The sequence below is a fragment of the Poromitra crassiceps genome, assembly GCF_964638095.1.
Source record: "Poromitra crassiceps genome assembly, chromosome: 2".
In the NCBI taxonomy this organism is placed as follows: Eukaryota; Metazoa; Chordata; class Actinopteri; order Beryciformes; family Melamphaidae; genus Poromitra; species Poromitra crassiceps.
This window is the reverse complement of record NC_139624.1, coordinates 50,605,605-50,625,581: the sequence shown is the minus strand read 5'-3', so window position 1 is coordinate 50,625,581 and position 19,977 is coordinate 50,605,605. Positions and strand designations below refer to the sequence as shown.

Here is a 19,977-nt window from a genome sequence, read left to right as displayed (position 1 = left end):
ATTTACTAGGAGAATACACCAAGAAATCATTGTACACACATGATTTCCATATTAACTTTAAATAATTTTTGATTATAATAATTTTTGAAAGAGAAGAAAAAAACTTGAAATAACATTAAGAAATGCAGATCTGTATTTTCCACACAAACATACCAATTAATTGCGTTTACGCTCTTACCATAGTCATAAGGCCTATGTCTTATCAAATGTACTTTGACTTTCTACAAGACATTGCAACCTGTAAAGTAGAAAGTGGATCTGAGGCTATAAAGCTTACTATGAGGCAATGTGTTAATGAACAATCAATGATGATATCAGCATCAATGTGCTGCATGTCTTGTAGGGGCGACTATAAACTCAGGCAATCCTGAGAGACGGACACACTTTGATGGTGTTAAAAATAGCAAGGTCAACATTCCAGACATATTTCCCCTCTGTTCTGACCTTCACCTATAGGAGTCCTCTGCATTGGATTCAGTGGGGTGGGGGTGGGGGGCGCACGCAGACAGAATCATTAGACAGACACACGAACACTGGTGCAGAATCACACTTACCATGCCATGTTGATCACTCCATTACATTCTGATCAAAATCATGGGGATCAGTGGACAATGACAAAAACAACAACAACTTCACCACGAACTGGGCTGTCACTGTTTATCCCATGCAAATTAATGCATTTCCAAAATGTCAAACAAAAACATGGTTAGGGGTGGATGAGGCGTGTCTGTTAAAGAAGAATTGCACTGAGCAACGAAGACAGACCTGCAATCTGCATTTGACCAGATCGAGGGGCACCACAGCTGTGTGTGTGGTGCCACAGCTCAGAATTCCACCCAAGCCACACAGCATGAGATACTTCTGAGAGCCGAACTCACAACTGTCTCCCTCTGAAGAAACACAGGCAACACTTTGAAAACAAGGCATTTGTGAGCTTAAAAAGGAGGACACTGAGGGTATATTTGGGTGTCTAAATGCCCAACCAACAATCCAAACTGGCTCTTAACTCTTAAACAATGGAATATCAGGACAGTAGGACCTAAGAAATTATCCAATCCTTCCACCTCAAAGTCTGACAGGCTACAAGCAGTAACACAGAAGCAAATAATCTGAGAGAAGGTTTCCCATTCTAGGTCACTGGTGTAACTAGCCTAACAGCAACAGTTGTTTAGTTTGAAAATAAAGCCATGCTAAGAACTATAATATCCTACCAATGTCACCAAAATTGATCAACTGACTCCCTAATTAAAACATGAATGCAACTTATTGCTACAGTATCTGTATCACAATACAACTGTCCCTTTACATTGTAAAGCTCAAATAGTCTGGAATTGGAAATGGGTATTTAGACTTTAATCCTCAATGAGGAGCGATCTGATTTCATTCAATAAATCTGCATAAGCCCTACAAAACAAAAGTTCTCCAAATGAGGAAAGGTTAGCTCTTGCTTAGCACTGAGCAAGTGCAGGGTCAAGACATTTCTAGATCGGTTTGCAATTCTGACCTTGTGTCCGTCCCTGAAATGAAATTCTTCTTTTCACCCATCCTAAAAGATACTACCCGACAGGGAGTGATACACCAGAGACAGGTTTCTGCAGTGGAAAGGAAGACTCTAGTTTGCCCTTCCTTGTCCTCCACAGGTACAGTAGCTTGTCACAAGCAGGGCCTAGCCGCTAACTGGCTTAACACATCCCTCATTGGATATCTAGATTATCTTAAATTTACAACGAATTTATATTATGCACAAAGCTAAATCATAAGTAACCGTCATATCAGTCATGATTTGTAGAGATGTACATTCAAGTGAGCCACAACAACAAGCCAAGCTAACCTAGCCGGCTAAGCTAACGCTGTTGGCCTGTCGTTCACTTGTCTAGCCAGTCTGCGGCACCTTCGTATGGGACTGCATGGCTTACCGGCGGCGGAGGCAGCAGCCAGTCTGCGGTGACTCTGTCCATCTAGGCTCTGTTTGGGTTCCTCCACTTTCTGAAAGGAGAAGAGCGGGGCGCTGAACGGGTTGGCCCGGGCCAGCTGCGTTAGAGCGGTCGGGTACATGATGTCCTGCCTGGTGGAGCTGGGCTGTGGAGATCAGTAGCCGTTAGTTGGCTGTGTGGCTGTGTGGCTGAAGACACCCCGCCCCCACCAACACACAGTGACAAATGTCACGTGCTGGCTATCTCAGTTGTGTGACATTGAATTCATGTGGACAGGAAGACCTAACAACAGTTAAATGCATACAATTGCACAATAGTTAACCTTACCCGAACTGGTTGTCTAAGTTAGTACACTCTTGCTAACTGGCTCTTGGCTACGTTGCTATGCTATCTGGCTTGGCTAGCTAAGCTAACTTGACCGCTGCAAGGTGGAAGGGCTCCTCAGACAGGACAAAGGATAATGCATCATTAAAACAAACTGGTAAACCGACATGGCGGCTCTGCAATGTGCGCGCGCCAAACTGGGACGCTATCTTGGGTATTTAATTGAATAATTCCACTCACTCACAGTCTGTCGCTTAAGATGGCGCTTCCACTGTGCTGCAACCGGCGGCTCAGCTCAGAGAGGCCGAATGACCTCGCGGCGAATCACTTTGTCCTTCCCTGACGTCACCAAGAGAAGTGGGCGGAGGCCTTCTCTGTTTTGCCCCGTAAAAGACGCCGCTGCTGTCAATCAACATCTGCTCCAATCACAACAACAGCCTGTGTTTTAGGTGCAGTGGTTTGAAAATAATATAATAGTTTTTTGTTATGAAAGGAACTTGAATAGCTTGCATGAGCATGAGCAGAGATGTGATAGGTTGATTCTCAGAAATTCTCACATCACTGGATTCTCGTAGAAAAAGGTGTGAGAGAGAGACTCTATAAGTGGATTACCTGTTGACAGCTGCTTCTATTTTTGTCCCTCTGTCCAGTAAGGCTGAAAGCAAAGCCTTCCTCACTGAGGTGATCATGACCCACCTCGCCCCACCTGAATGACAGCTGCCCAGGAAAACCTATACACTTTGTTGGAATTAACAAGGTTTAACAATACTTCAAGTGGTGTCAGATGCACATCTGGTAAACACACATACTATCACTGCATCACAGACAATACAGTATGTCACCTTTCTCACACTTTAGAGGTTGGAGGGCACACAAATCAGAAAAAGGTGGACAGTGTAGCTCTAATACACACATACAAACAATGACACTATACAAGATACAAAGTTTATTCATTGACACGTTATACATGAATGATGCAAGTTTGACTGCCCGAATCCCTCCCATTTATAACAAAAGTAGCCATTGAAGCAAATTAAACCGCTGTTTTCTAGACATTCTTGACCTGTAGGCAGATGACAAACCTTATGCTCTCTGTGCTCATCTTGCATGCCTGGTTTCAATCCTTAATTCACAGATGTGTAAGGACTAATTTCACATTTTTAATACTGAAAATGAGAAAACAGTAGATTCATGGCCTCCCACCCCACTGAAAGACATTAGCACATGTAAATTTACAGTAAATGCAGTTTGACTCCTATCTTTCTACACAGCTTCTAGTTAAGTTAATTAAGATCAAGACTGACCGAATTATGCTCTGTGGTGGAAGTTTAACTTTGCCCCCCCCCCCGCCCTTTGCTGAAGGTTAAAGATTCAGGCCTGAACATGACAGTTTACAATTCAGCCCTGAATAGGTCTACTTTAAACATGACTGTTTTATTAAAAGAACAAAATATCAAATGTAATCAATGCATTTTCCATCTTTGTATAGGGCAATAAAACGTCATTGCCTTGTTCTTTTTTACAGTCTATGGTGGAGCCCTTGTATGCCAGTCACCTTCAAGGTCTGCAATTAATTTTTCTATGGTTACTGAAAAGAAACATGTTTGGTTTAGGAGTGACTGTGGAATATGTTTAAAATTGGACAGCCAGGGAAAATGAAAATATCGATACATTGCTGGTTGACCAGTACTTTGATCAGATTGATTATTGCTGTACAAGTGCAATAATTTGTGATTTTTGCAGACTGATATTCAAAAGACAAGGACATTTTCTGCAGTTAAAGTGCAGAAATGGGTCATTGTTCGATTCTGTCAGGTGTAAATTCTGAAAACAAAATGTTAAAATTCAAAATTCCTGTAGAGTCCAGGAAAAGTCTTGGAGAGGCTGGTAAACCAAGTTCTAAGGGGGAGGGATGATCCTTCCTCGTAAATAAAATGCTCTTCCAGCCACAGTAACAATATAATAGTTTATTGAGTGGATATTTATTTCTGACAGTGAATACATAATTAAAGTAAAATACACTGGGACATAATTTTTCAGAGAAAATAAGAAAATATTGGTGTAGGGTTTAAGAAGATTTAGATGCATTTGTGTTATAATAAGCCTCCCCGTCTCATCAACAAAGATGGTCTCATAAAAAAACAAAAAAAATTACAGTTTCAAATTTCATCTTCAAGGCTGTTTTGCTAATAACTGACAGAGAGAGACACTAAGGCAAAGTGTGAAAAAATTATATTTCTCTCAACTATGCACACACTCATCCACACAAACATACACACACCATGCAAGTATAACAAAAAAAGAACATAGCCATAAAAGTAAAGTGAGTTCACATAATCATCTCAGAGCTACTGTGTTTACTCGTGTTTCTCAGCATGATTTAGTAGCTGGCGTTTCTCCCTGCCTCACAGATTGTGAGGGGGGTCAAGGATGGACCAAACCAACAATAACGCGGTACTGTCCTTTCACGTGTCGTGGGGATCCTTGTAGTCATGGAAAGTTTGGAAACAGCTACATCGCTACTCTTTGACATATTCACTCTGAACACACTTTCTTAACATGAGGAAACAAAAAAGGAAACAAAAACAAATATTGGAGACGATGGCGTAGATCAAAATTTCACAGCGCCCGTGAACAAAAGGGCTACAATGCCGATTCACAAATTAGAGGGGAAAAAAAGAAGCTGGCTGGCATCTTATTTTTCCTTTCTTAATCACTTCCTTGCTGGTTTACTTGCTGGCGACTGGTGCTGCGCTGTCGGGGCTGCTTTGTTCTGTATCTGAGCCTCCAAACGGGTTGATGGCGTTGGTCTCCATGGCCTGGTAGACGAAGAACAGGAAAGCAGCAGCGATAGCCAGCAGGAACAGCTTTAGCCACAGCGACAGGCTGCGACGTGCCGATTTGGCCTGGCCTGTAGGGGGGGGCGCAGATACTAGCCTAGAGGAAGAGGAGAAGGTGGTAGAGGAAGAGGGAGTGGAGGGGGGCGGGTTGGTGACTCTGTGCAGAGAGCGGCTCTCTGTGTAGGAGGAGGAGGTGGTCGTCTTGACACTCTTCGGGGAAAGCAGGAAGTTCTCGTTGTTCCAGAGGTCGCTGGAATCCACAGGGCGACCGGCCGCGCCTCGGATGGGGCGACGACAAGTGGCGCTACAGGGGAGAAGGATTACAAACTCAGCGTTTTCGGAAGGGAGGAGAAATATTTTTGCCTGTGAAAACACTTCGGAAACAATGTCCACATTTTGACTGCACTCCAAGGCAAAGGAAAAAAAGGTGTGCTTAACTGTAAAATGTATATTCAAGGAGAGAGGGTTCACACTCAAAGAGATGAATGACACAAATGCATTAAAGACGAGATGAACCCAATGGAACCCAAGTGGCGCGTGGGTCGGAGTCACGTTTCAGACTGAAAAACAAAACTTGTCTGAGATGACAGGTTGAGAGGCGGGCCATAGTAGTCAAGCATAGTAGCATGTTGATGATTTGATTTGACAATTCTGGCTTTGGCCAATCCTGGCGTGTTCCACCCCCAAATCGAGTGGGATTCAGCGTGTTGTGGTGCTACGCGAGTGAGAGCAGCAGGCAGCCAGCTGCCTTTTAGTGGAGTGTAGCAGAGAGTTCAGCCTGCCGGCGTAGAATCTCCGAGGGGCCGGGGTCTGAATTCGTCCATGAACGTTATCCTGGAATGCAATTTTAACGAGCCAGTTAGATTTCTTTGCATTCTTAGACATCACCGCTTTATTTTGTATGTTACATACAATTGGCTAAGTTATTAGTTAGTTTATGGGCTAGAAATTCTGCCAGGTTACAGACACTAGGCACCATTTTCTCCATTTGGGAGGAGAAAATTCTCCTGAAATTAAGCTTGATTGACAGCTGTCATGTTGTGATATGATTGGTTGAAATGGGGTAGAAATTTGATAGTACTATGTGACGTCAGCAAACTGTAGACTACTGTTTTGAATGAAATCTTGAAAAATGAACTTTTGATATGGAAAAAGTGTGAAAAACTAAAGAAATTAGATTTTTGTGAATTATTTTGCATACATTAATAAATAGGTGCACTGAATACCCATTTATTTGAACTAAAATAAAAATAAAAATAAACATTTTTGGGTTCAGCTCGACTTTAAAGTTTAATCAACGGCAGCAGAAACAGATGAAGACTTTTCCGCCTTTGCATTTCATCAGGGTATTTGTTAAAACTGAAAAGTCCCAAAGAAATTAACATTACTTTGACTTCCTGGAGAACAGTATATTTAACGGTGACATCATGCTGCACCAGGAGACGTGAATATACATTTGTGAATATAAACAATCCGGTTCCTCTGTTCCTCCCATCAAATAAAACTGACTTTCTCCGACTGATATTCCATAGAGACACTGCAGAGCGCATCATCATTTAGAAACCATACCCAAAACAGGGGAAAACAAAAACTCCCCCTCCAATCCTGGTGTTCTCCTATGTCACGTGTTGCACACAAAGATCATATATACAGAAGATGAACACTTCAACTTACTTCCTTGACAGCTAGATCCACATTTTTCTTCTCGCCAATTCTCAATGGCTTCCTTGTTTTGCTCGGGAGTACAAAAAAACTTGAATTGGCGATTTTTTACATTTGTTGTCTGCGCAGCCCCCCACACAACAGCTTTTAGCTATGTTTAATTCAAGGAAAATTATGCTGGTGTTTGGAAGTGAATGGAGAGCTTCCCCTGTGAGGGGCGTGGCCTATTTCATGCAGTGTCTCTATTGGTTCACACTTTTGAATGACCCCTCACTGTGTCATGTCCCACCCAACATCCTGTTTTTAAATGCATTTGCGTGCCAATCTGCTCCTCCTCCTCCACGATCACCTTACAGTACAGGACTGTTGTGATAGTTTGCTCCTTACGTGATTCCTGATGGAGTGTTGACGTCGTTGGGAAACATCTCCTTCAGAACATCTCTCTCGTCCACTCTCGGGGTCTGTTCACTGGCTGCTATCTTCTCCACCTGGACAAGACACACAAACACACACATCGTGCATGATTCAAACTGCAAACAGCATTGACGTAGGAGGAATACACCTCACGAGAAGAAAGAAAAAAGAGGGGGGGAGGCACTGTACTCCACATGACTCGAGAGGCTCAAAGAGGACATTCTAACATTTTGCCTCCAATTTTCTCCATCTGACTGCAATCACCTGCAGTTGTATCCATCAACCACCAGAGGGCTCACTGCCTGATATCAGACACCACAGTGCTCTCCCCATGTGACCAATTCAAACAAAAACATGGGACATCCACCATGCTTTCCACAAAACCACCTTGTGAATATGTACACAAACGGACAGAAGCGATGAGTCAGCACCCTACAAACCCTGGTTTGACAGACATATTGCAGAGGTAATGCTACCTCACTGGGCCGTGGATCCTTGGAGACCACGGCTATACACCCGTGCGTCTTGACGGGGCTGAGAGTGCAGAGGAACGGGCTGATTTTCTGCTGTCTCCCTTTAAGCAGACGGCCGTCTGCAGGCACACACTTCTCCTGCTCACAAAACAATGGCTGTGATTGTGTGTGTGTGTGTGTGTGTGTGTGTGTGTGTGTGTGTGTGCCGTGCTAGCAGAAAGGTTAGAAAACCCAACCATTCAGCTGTCACCCAACTGTCCCCACAGAAACCTTAAGCAGATGCACACACGCACACGCACAATGCTCAATTCATTGTTGACGTGCATATGTTCTCCAGGGGTGGCCAAAATACGGCCCGCCATGAATGTAGCAAAACTTTTTTGTTTTGTTTTTTGCTAAAAACTTTTTTGTTTTAAAGTTTAAAACAGTTTAAAAAAAATCTGCCGCGCTTACTATTGTTTGGCCCGCGACTAATTTTTTTCTGTATGCGGCCCACAACCAAAAAAGTTTGGTCACCCCTGTTCTAAACTATAAAATGTGTGAGTTTAAATTCTGCAAGATTCAAGATACACCACCCCCACCCAAAAACAATGCATCATTCATAGATGAGTGTCATTTCAACCAAGCGTGTGTGCATCAAAAAAAGAAAAAGAAAAAGAATTCTTGAGATGACTTGAGCAATACCACTACTGCAGAGCGGCCACTGGCCCGAGGTTCAGACTGGTCAGAGAGAGACCAGGGAGACTCCTGGTCCGTGATGGGTGAGATGTTGCACATGACTGGATCGATTTTGGACAGATGAACCAAAGGGGATGAAGGCCTGGATGGCTTGGCGGCCAGCCGGGGCCTTGGTTCTTCTGGCGGACTCTTTGACTTGTGCAAAACACAGATGACTAGATTAGTTATGTGTCCAGGAATACACAAATATAGGAAAACATGAGGAAAAAGAAGTACAAGATCGGAAAATCATTAAGGTCCTAATTCTACCTTAATAATTTATACGGAGTTGAATAGTGAGTGAAATTTAATTTAAATTCAATTCAATACTCATTCATTTAATTTGTTAATTCTGACACAGCTGTGCTAATGTTTGGATGTGGCAGTGCACATGTTTTCCCCTGCCACCCTGAATTAAAACAATTTCAGGGTTGTTTGTGATTCCAGCCAGGTTAGAGGATTCAGCACCGTTGTGCCAGTAAAAACTAAACTTTGAGTGCTTTGTTTCTGGGGTTTTGTGTCAAAATATGTCAGACTGGTACAAGTGGCCTAATCTAATACATAAACCAAATTAGGAACTTCATTCATATGCCATGATACATGTATTGCTTCAAACGCAGTACCTGCTCCAAAGCTGCCCACAGTTCAAAGCATCTCATATTTGGATGCTGATATTACAATATAAAGACGCATTTGAACATTGACCAGAGATTCTTCTGTTTTCTGAGGGGGGGTGGGGGTGGGGGTGGGGGGAGCATAGCGGCTACTTTAATGATTTTCTTCTCTTGCACTCTTGCAACTTTACAGCAGAGGGAGAAGTCACTGAATAAACAGACAGGAAACACCAGATCCCATAATCAAGAGAAAGAGTGGGAAGTGTGCACATACACCCCTCTGTCTGTGGCCGGGTGCTAACTAGCTGCACATACACCCCTCTGTCTGTGGCCGGGTGCTAACTAGCTGCACATACACCCCTCTGTCTGTGGCCGGGTGCTAACTAGCTGCACATACACCCCTCTGTCTGTGGCCGGGTGCTAACTAGCTACACATATACCCCTCTGTCTGTGGCCAGGTGCTAACTAGCTGCACATACACCCCTCTGTCTGTGGCCGGGTGCTGCTAACTAGCTGCACATACACCCCTCTGCCTGTGGCCGGGTGCTAGCTAGCTGCACATACACCCCTCTGTCTGTGGCCGGGTGCTGCTAACTAGCTGCACATACACCCCTCTGTCTGTGGCTGGGTGCTAGCTAGCTGCACATACACCCCTGTCCGTGGCCAGGTGCTAGCTAGCTGCACATACACCCCTGTCTGTGGCCAGGTGCTAACTAGCTGCACATACACACCTGTCTGTGGCCGGGTGCTAACTAGCTGCACATACACCCCTCTGTCTGTAGCCAGGTGCTAACTAGGCGCAAATTGGACTAAGATTCACCCCTCTGTGGCCCAGTGCGAACTAGGTACAAAGTAGACCAAGAGTCACCCCTCCGTCTGTGGCCCGGTGCGAACTAGGTACAAAGTGGACTAAGACTCACCCATCCGTTTGTGGCCCGGCGCTAACTAGGCGCAAAGTGGACTAAGATTCACCCCTCTGTCTGTGGCCCGGTGTGAACTAGGTACAAAGTGGACTAAGATTCACCCATCAGTCTGTGGCCCGGTGCGAACTAGGTACAAAGTGGACTAAGACTCACCCATCCGTTTGTGGCCCGGCGCTAACTAGGCGCAAAGTAGACTAAGATTCACCCATCTGTCTGTGGCCCAGTGCGAACTAGGTACAAAGTGGACTAAGAATCACCCTCCGTCTGTGGCCCGGTGCGAACTAGGTGCAAAGTGGACTAACATTCACCCATTTGTCTGTGGCCCAGTGCGAACTAGGTACAAAGTGGACTAAGATTCACCCATATGTCTGTGGCCCGGTGCAAGTAGGTGCAAAGTGGACTAAGATTCACCCATCTGTCTGTGGCCCGGTGCAACTAGGTACAAAGTGGACTAAGATTCACCCATCTATCTGTGGCCCGGTGCAACTAGGTGCAAAGTGGACTAAGATTCACCCATCTGTCTGTGGCCCAATGCGAACTAGGTACAAAGTGGACTAAGATTCACCCATCTGGCTGTGGCCCGGTGCAACTAGGTACAAAGTGGACTAAGATTCACCCATCTGTCTGTGGCCCGGTGCAACTTGGTGCAAAGTGGACTAAGATTCACTCATCTGTATGTGGCCTGGTGCAACTAGGTGCAAAGTGGACTAAGATTCACCCCTCTGTCTGTGGCCCGGTGTGAACTAGGTACAAAGTGGACTAAGATTCACCCATCAGTCTGTGGCCCGGTGCGAACTAGGTACAAAGTGGACTAAGACTCACCCGTCCGTTTGTGGCCCGGTGCTAACTAGGCACAAAGTGGACTAAGATTCACCCCTCTGTCTGTGGCCCAGTGCGAACTAGGTACAAAGTGGACTAAGATTCACCCCTTCGTCTGTGGCCCGGTGCGAACTAGGTGCAAAGTGGACTAACATTCACCCATTTGTCTGTGGCCCAGTGCGAACTAGGTACAAAGTGGACTAAGATTCACCCATCTGTCTGTGGCCCGGTGCAACTAGGTAGAAAGTGGACTAAGATTCACCCCTCCGTCTGTGGCCCGGTGCGAACTAGGTGCAAAGTGGACTAACATTCACCCATTTGTCTGTGGCCCAGTGCGAACTAGGTACAAAGTGGACTAAGATTCACCAATCTGTCTGTGGCCCGGTGCAACTAGGTGCAAAGTGGACTAAGATTCACCCATCTGTCTGTGGTCCGGTGCAACTAGGTGCAAAGTGGACTAAGATTCACCCCTCTGTCTGTGGCCCGGTGCAACTAGGTTCAAAGTGGACTAAGATTCCCCCATCTGTCTGTGGCCCGGTGCAACTAGGTACAAAGTGGACTAAGATTCCCCCATCTGTCTGTGGCCCGGTGTAACTAGGTACAAAGTGGACTAAGATTCCCCCATCTGTCTGTGGCCCGGTGCAACTAGGTACAAAGTGGACTAAGATTCACCCATCTATCTGTGGCCCGGTGCAACTAGGTGCAAAGTGGACTAAGATTCACCCATCTGTTTGTGGCCCAGTGCGAACTAGGTACAAAGTGGACTAAGATTCACCCATCTGTCTGTGGCCCGGTGCGAACTAGGTACAAAGTGGACCAAGATTCACCCATCTGTCTGTGGCCCGGTGCGAACTAGGTACAAAGTGGACTAAGATTCACCCATCTGTCTGTGGCCCGGTGCGAACTAGGTGCAAAGTGGACTAAGATTCACCCATCTGTCTGTGGCCCGGTGCGAACTAGGTACAAAGTGGACTAAGATTCACCCATCTGTCTGTGGCCCGGTGCAACTAGGTACAAAGTGGACTAAGATTCACCCATCTGTATGTGGCCCGGTGCAACTAGGTACAAAGTGGACTAAGATTCACCCATCTGTCTGTGGTCCGGTGCAACTAGGTACAAAGTGGACTAAGATTCACCCATCTGTCTGTGGCCCGGTGCAACTAGGTACAAAGTGGACTAAGATTCACCCATCAGTCTGTGGTCCGGTGCAACTAGGTAGAAAGTGGACTAAGATTCACCCATCTGTCTGTGGTCCGGTGCAACTAGGTACAAAGTGGACTAAGATTCACCCATCTGTATGTGGCCCGGTGCAACTAGGTACAAAGTGGACTAAGATTCACCCATCTGTATGTGGCCCGGTGCAACTAGGTACAAAGTGGACTAAGATTCACCCATCTGTCTGTGGCCCGGTGTGAACTAGGTACAAAGTGGACTAAGATTCACCCATTTGTCTGTGGCCCGGTGCAACTAGGTACAAAGTGGACTAAGATTCACCCATCTGTCTGTGGCCCAGTGCAACTAGGTGCAAAGTGGACTAAGATTCACCCATCTGTCTGTGGCCCAGTGCAACTAGGTACAAAGTGGACTAAGATTCACCCCTCTGTCTGTGGCCCAGTGCAACTAGGTACAAAGTGGACTAAGATTCACCCATCTGTATGTGGCCCGGTGCAACTAGGTGCAAAGTGGACTAAGGCTGCTTTCTCACTGGGAACGGTTGCTTTCGTTCCATTCCGTTCCGCACTCGGGAACGATTGCCCCCCCGCCCCTCTCCCCCGCTAGTCAGCTTTCACATTACAGCATTTCTTCCGTGCTCGGAAACGGAACAGAGTGCACTTGCATCATCAACTATGCCTGGAGTTTATCGTCACCTGTTTGTTGTCTATGTGGTTCGGAACGGTTGGCTTTCACACTTGCAAGTGTTCCGTGCCCGGGCACGCCAAAGCGCTCCCCAGACCACCTTTTCAAGTGGATCCTGTCACGGCCCGGGCGCAGAACGGAAATGTTCACGAAACTGGCGTCAATTTGGGGACAAGTTTGCTGGGGAACGGTACCGGGGCGCCAGTGAGAAAGCATTCTAAGATACCACAAAATAGGGCTTAGCTGCAGTGTTTTGTGGTGTAATGGTTTAATAAAAAGCTCGTAATCAGGAAAACAGCGTGAGATGAAGTGAGGGACTTTGCACCAGTGTGTTTTCATCAGTGGTTATTTACATTGTCAAGGCAGTGTGTGTGTGTGTGTGTGTCTCTATGGATAACTCCCAAAAGAGAGACGACTTGAGCAATACCGCTACTGCAGAGCGGCCACTGGCCCGAGGTTCAGACTGGTCAGAGAGAGACCAGGGAGACTCCTGGTCCATGGGTGAGATGTAGCACATGGGGCTAAAGTTGACTGGGTCGATTTTGGTCAGATGAACCAAAGGGGATGGAGGCCTGGATGGCTTGGCGGCCAGCCGGGGCCTTGGTTCCTCTGGCGGACTCTTTGACTTGTGCAAAACACAGACGACTAGATTAGTTATGTGTGTCCAGGAAACACGAGGAAAAAGAAGTACAACATCGGAAAACGACTGGTCCTGATAGTTATCATGTAATATCACAGTGGATTATACAGAGTTGAATAGTGAGATTTAATTCAAATTAAATTCAACACACCAGAGTAACTGGTCTCAAAGGTATGATGCTCTGTGCTACTGATGATTCAACATTTGGCTCTGGTTCCTGAGACGCAGAGACATAGCAAGAAAAAGGTTCAAGATGTAGATTGATGTTTCAGTGACTAAATCAAAAAGTGCGGCTGCAATTAGGCCGGTCATTAGTTAGCAGAATAACTCCTGACATTACCATGTTCCACATTCATTCATTGTCAGCCTGTCAATCTAACTTTTCATTAACAAACTGCTCCTTCTTTAGCTGTGGATCCCTTAACAGGTGAGAGCAGGTCAGATGAGAACATAGGTGAGGCTAACCTCCAGCAGAGCGGTGTTGAGTAGAGCGCCTGGCTGAGGGGCAGCTTTAATGGGTTTGGGAGGAGGACCCAGTTCATCCTCATGGAGCTGGAGGTTTGAAACACAGAAGATGGAGGGGCAGGCACAACTCACAATTCAACCAATGCAAATGGTTTTCTGTCTCCAAGAAAATATGCACATTATACCCAGTCACCAGAGGTTGTCAAGTGAGAGCACCTTCAAGCAAGGGCTGTCAGAAGGAGCTCTGTGGACCTCAGGGGGCCTGTTGACGGGCGTCGTCACTGGTGGGGGGTGCCTTGGTTTGAGGGCCACGCACCTGGCTCTCCCAGGAGAGGACGAGGCTTCGCCTGCTGGACGCTGTTGCTAAGGCAGCCAAGGCAATGAGTGAATGGCAAAAAGTGTGATCCAGGAAAAGTAGTACGGTAATACAAACAAACAGCCCCAAAACGTCCAGGTGTGAGTGCAAGTTTTCCCATATTGACAAAAATAGAGCAAACCTGTGAATCTATCCACATGTGTGACCATCATCCCTGAAATCACCAGTGATTACAAAACAAGACATTCCTTGTTCATGCCAATTCAAGTGAATCATGCCCACCCGGTGTGCATTTTGAGAAGAGGTGATCTGAGCCGTGCCGTACAGGGAAAACATTCCATCTCGTCACCATATCCACAAATCTGAACAGACCAGTGAGTCGACCCTATTGGAAGTGGAACCAGCTAACTAACAACCAAAGTGTCTCCAATCGGCCGTCCCGTGGCCTCGAGCTACCTGGGCGGATCGGGAAGAGACGAAGGGAGACTTGGCCCTAGCTGGAATGTCCGGCCTCTGGTGAACTTTCTTGTTACACTCCACCCAGTCCTGCTCTGTCAGAACAGGCCTGAGATTCCTAGGTACTCTCTATGGGAGGGAAACAGAGAGATTAAGACAGATATAGCAAAGAAAGAAAGATAAGATAAAGAGACAATTAGAAAGTGACGGGGGGGGGATCAGAGAGAAAAAATAAAAGCTACAAGGAAAAAAAGACAGGGAAAGACAAAAGTAGGTAACAAAGAAAGCAAGAAAGAGTGGGATGAAAGTAGCAGAAATAAGCGAGTTGGAGAGCAAAAGAGATGCACAATTAAATGGTGGAGAATGGAGTGTTGACAGCCAGGTTTGGGAATCTTGTGGTGAAGCATCCAGAAAGATGGATCAATGAAAATGAAATTCATTGTTGTGCTAACTGACCTTTGACTCGCAGTAACTGACCTTTGACTCGCAGTGAGGAAGAACAGGAGTAGGACAATCCTGGTGGAGGAGTCGATAACAAAGTTGACTTTTCATCAACCTTATAAAACCTTATTATAACACCTTATAAACCTAATAAAACCTTATAAAACCCAAAATACATTTAGCACTGATATCTGAACAGTCATAAATGGTGCAGGCCCCATCTATGGAAATCACCAACAATCAAGGACAGTGCTTAAACTACACTACAGCAATAAAAACAAACGAAAGGATCAATATAAAAAATATACAGCACTTTGGCTCTTCAAATACAACAGTTTCCCCCCCAAATACAACAGTATATATATACAAGGGATCGGCATGCCGTGACATCACAACCATACAGAAATGCGGAACCCTGCAGCAGTTAACTAGTATGAGTTGTGCCAAACAAACGTTAATATCTCAAAAACTATACATCACATCGCTTATATTTTGACATTTTGAGTGAGAGAGCAGAGGCCCATACCACGAATGGAGGATAAACAGGATCCAGGATCTGTCCCTTGATCTGGTTTGGCTTAACCAGATCAAAGCAATCGAGCTATTCAGTACCACAATGCCGGTTATCAGCTGGATCTGTCAATTTGGGATTTCTTTATCCAGCTCTGAGCTCGTGCACCTGAAAACGCTCGTGAACAGGAGCTCGTGTCCACGAAAGAGGCGTGGTTTGTAACAACTAGCCAATCACAATGCAATATGGACAGCTCCGGATTTTACAGCATCAGAGAAAGCCTATTTCCTCATTCATTGAAAGCCACATCAAAGTGTATTAATTAACGGAGCTTTAATGTATGTCACAATCAAAGTCTGCGTTGGATATGAGTCTGTTACTGAAGGACTGTCTAAAGTTACCGCTTTTATTCACATCAGTCATTTGATTTCTGCTGCCATTTCTGCCTAGTAATCAGAGCGCTAAACAAGAAATAAATGATCAAACTGTGTATATTGTTTGGACTGTATATATTGGATATTGTATGCTGCTGTATATTCTCTAAGACAGTATTTGCACCTTTGAATGTGCTCACCGCACTCCCAGATTGCACTTTGCACTTGTAACTTTTAAACCTATGTAGGCTACTGTAGATGTTTTATATTTTTGATATTGCGTGCGTGTATATGTGTGTGTGTGTGTATATGGTGTGTACAGTGTGTACACGGTATGTACTGCAACAGACGTGTATGATGAGCACCCGAGTTTCCCCTTGTGGGATAATAAAGTTGACCATGTACCTTGTACCTTGTATGTGTTTTTTGCGAGCAGAAGTCTACATTTCCAAAATCCGTAGGCCTATTTAGATCATAGATTTAACATTATAAATATAGGCTCTGAATCAACAGTGCGGGCGTAGTTTTCATTGAATTAAAAAATAGCCTATAAAAATAGCAGCTCCATTGCACACACCTTAGTGCACTTTGGAGACGTTTATGGTTGCTTTTTACGCAGGTGATATTTCTCCACGCAGCGTTCAGCTGCAATCGGCAGGGTAAAACGTGCTTGGGAGCAAATAAAAATTAATACTTCACGCTGGAGGAACAAACCATAATCTTAAGGAAATATGAAGAATTCAAAGATGTAACAAAAACCAAAGGCAACACTGCTGCACATAATCACAGAAAGGAGGGCTGGCAAAAAAATTGCAGATTGTTGCGTAAGTTATTCAGCTTGCTTGATTTCGCCACCGAAGTTCAGCATCTCCGTTGCACACACGGTGCCCTTTGGAGACGTATGATTAAATGGGTCTTGGCGGTCGCAAAATACTTTTCTCTCCTTTTCCAGGAAGCTCATTGGTTCGTGGGCGGTGCCTTTTAAGATTTAATCTTATCCTTGCAACTTAACCTGCTCTCGACCAGGTTAAATGTCAAGCATAAGTTGCTATGGAAATATATCTCGGTAAGAAGTTAACTAGCGTCGTATCATGGCAAACCCAGGGTTAAACCTGAAGTTACCTCGCTAAGCAACTAATCTTGCTTCGTGGTATAGGCCTCTGAAGTATCTCAAGAGTCTGATGTGTACTATGCATGTCGTGTTAAAGTTGTGTGAACTGTCGCAGTTTAAAAAAAGAATTTAAACAGCACAGCCGGCTAGAGTGACACACTCAAGACTGGCTCCATAGGGTCCCATTATTAGATGTGTGTCTATATTTCTCTATCATATAATTGTTCGATGTGTTATTATTACTACTGTAATTTGTTAATGTTGTGTCAGCTAGCCCTCCTTTCCCTGTTCTCTCCATATAGTCTCCTATACTCCTATATACTCCCATACTCTTCCATACGCTCTCTCCTCTCCCACATTTCCCATTCTCTCCCCACCTCCTCCCTCCCCCTGCTCTCTTCTCCCCCACACCCCCCCCCCCCTTTCCCCTCTCCTGCTCTCTCCTCTTGCTCCTTCCCCACCTCCTATACCCTCCAACATTTCCCATTTCCTCCCCACCCCATCACTCTCTCACATTCCCCCTGCTCTCCTCCCTTCTCCTGCTCTCTCCTCTGCTCTCTCCTTCATTTCTATATTTTCTATATTTCTCTATCAATTGTTCAAATGTTATCTTTATTCTGTATATTCTTGCTACTGTTGTGTCAGCTAGAATTAGCTAGACATATTTTCTGTGAAGCCCTCTGAGACATGCTTGTGAATTAGGGCTATATAAATAAACTTGACTTGACTATTAAGTTACCCGTTTCCACCCAGTGACGAAGTTTGTTTACCAAAATGCTAATCGGCTGATCCCTCGTATTCTTTTCTGTTTTGGTCCGGGTGGACTTTCGGCAGTAGTGTGTGAATAGGTCAGAGGAGCAGTGTGCAGGATCTTTTTGACACTGATGCCTCTCATACTCATTCATTTACTTTTCATTGGGACACAGCCGTGCATTTTCCCATCACTCTGAAGAGAAACAACCGAAAAAGTTAAATTTCAGTTGTTGATTCTTGAGTATTTCCATACCAGTTGGAGGATGGATTCAGCACCACCCAGTTAGCAAGAAAAAATGTAAGAGTGCTTTGTTTCTGGATTTGTGTGTCAAACTATGTCCGAATGATACAAGCAGGCCTATTATAATACATCATAAATCAAATTAGGAACGGCATTCCATATGCGATACGTGTGTGGTTCCAAATCCAGTCGCTGCTCCAAAGCTGTTCCAAAGCATCTCATATTTGGTTATTTATATTAAGACATAAGGACACATTTGAACATTGTCCAGAGAGATCTGTCCGGCTTCTAATGGGAAGCATAGCTGATATTTTAATAATATCAAATTTTCTTCTCTTGCACTGGGGACAACTTGACAGCAGAGGGAGCAGTCACTGAATAAACAGACGAAACACCAGATCCCATAACAAAGAGAAAGAGTGGGAAGCCTGCACATACACCTCTCTGTCTGTGGCCAGGTGCTAACTAGGTGCAAAAGTGAACTAAGATACCCCAAAACAGAAGTCAGCTGCCGTGTGATAAGCTCTTCATCAGCTGCAGTGTGATAAGCTCTTCATCATGCAAACACAGTGTGGGATGAAGTGAGGGACTTTGCACCAGTGTGTTTGATGTGTTTTAAACATTGGGTCATATTACAGCGTCGAGGGAGGGCGAGAGAGTCTGCACCACTCTAGGGGAGAACCTCCTGGATCTGCGCTTTACATTGCGGACGGGCATCTCATCATCATCCTCCTCCTCCTTATCCAGCAGCTGGTCTGTCTGCATGCACACATGTAAGCACACATTGCTTAAAAAAAAGGAGAACACTGGTACCATTTAGTTAGAGGGCATTCTTTACATTTCTCTTTTTAAAATACAAACTTTATGCAGCCAAACCTATCTTGACATTAATTGCTGTCCCAACTAACAAAGATGCCTCGAATATGAAGACGTGGATGGATGTGATCATACATTTTGTAAAACACACACGTTGAGGGATTATTTCCAGCAGATACTTCCAATTTCTTCCTGTAGGGGTCAGCATACAGCAGGTGCCTTAACGCACAGGCTTACCTGGGCTTAATCCCCGGGCCTCTGACCCCAGGGGCCTCACGACACGAGACAGGCGGGGTTTTTAGTCTCGTGAGGCACCTGATGATTAGTCTTGAGGCCTCTGATTGGTCGGAGGCCCAATCACAACAGGCATGCCATCATCACGCAGAACGCTTCCTCGCACCCATGCTGGAGGGAATGTAGTAACTAACCGGGCACATAACTTCACTCACGGTGCAAAACAAATTCTTTCACAGCAACACGAACAACAGCCTCTCAATGCCTGTAGCCCCAGGGCCTACACACTAATGTTAAGGCATCCTTGGATGATTGACAGTGATAAGAGCGACAGCGTCACTGAATATCAGTGATTAGTCAAATGCTTTGCTACATCCTGTCTTTTACACTCTTGCTCATGTAATCGCACAACCTGAAATACTCTCTGATCCAATGAGGTCTTGGAATGCATGCACTGATACAAAAACAATTCTGGCACAATGTAATTCAAGTTAAGGTTTCATGTTTCATGCGATAGGTTATTTAGGGCTATTTGTCTGTGGAAGTCGTTTTTCATACGGCCACCTGATGGTCTGTGAAGGCATTGCAGATGGTCCCTGACCATGCATTCAATAATGTAGTTCCCATGTAATCTCAGCCCCTTTCCTCACACCAGTGGTCCAAAATAGACACTAGGGATGCTACGGTGTGGACATTTTCAGACCGGGGAATAAACACGGTCTGAAAACACCGGTTTTACCTGTGACACCGTATAAATAAAGGGACACCTTTTCAGACCCTCCTGGAGAAAAGAGACTAACGTCGTTAGCGACAAGTCTGCGGATTTCTTCTGGCCATGTGATTAACATTACCAGCAAGCAGCAGTAAGCCAGGCAATGACGATAGCTGAGTAGCACATGCTTTTATCACAGCTAAGTCTGATAGCATCAATGCTGACGATAGTTAGCATCAATGATAGCGGACTTTTAGCTATGGTATTAGCATCAATGCTAGCAGACTTTTAGCTGTGGTAATGAAACCATATTTCCAGAGATGGCAGTGA

At 45.0% G+C, this 19,977-nt stretch overlaps 2 protein-coding genes across 5 annotated transcripts in view; both read right to left on the bottom strand.

Annotated features, from left to right (window-relative positions):
• slc25a3a (solute carrier family 25 member 3a) overlaps positions 1-2,600 on the bottom strand; it is a 36,483-nt gene extending 33,883 nt beyond the window's left edge. The window contains exons 1-3 of one of the 4 annotated variants that reach the window (XM_083632269.1): positions 2,499-2,600; positions 1,917-2,079; positions 766-890 (exon numbers count right to left, since the gene is read on the bottom strand). In XM_083632269.1, coding sequence (XP_083488395.1) covers positions 766-890; positions 1,917-2,055 — 264 coding nt within the window. In that variant the 5' untranslated portion in view covers positions 2,056-2,079; positions 2,499-2,600. Of the gene's footprint in view, positions 1-765; positions 891-1,916; positions 2,080-2,498 lie in introns of those variants that run through there. The other 3 variants (XM_083632267.1, XM_083632268.1, XM_083632270.1) reach the window with 3 other exon arrangements.
• A 1,610-nt stretch (positions 2,601-4,210) lies between these two features.
• The window catches only part of LOC310798021 (uncharacterized protein), a 68,299-nt gene continuing 52,532 nt past the window's right edge, over positions 4,211-19,977 (bottom strand). The window contains exons 18-19 of the mRNA XM_083660488.1: positions 7,148-7,248; positions 4,211-5,402 (exon numbers count right to left, since the gene is read on the bottom strand). Of these exons, the coding sequence (XP_083516614.1) occupies positions 4,988-5,402; positions 7,148-7,248 (516 nt within the window). The 3' untranslated portion in view covers positions 4,211-4,987. The remainder of the gene's footprint in view (positions 5,403-7,147; positions 7,249-19,977) is intronic.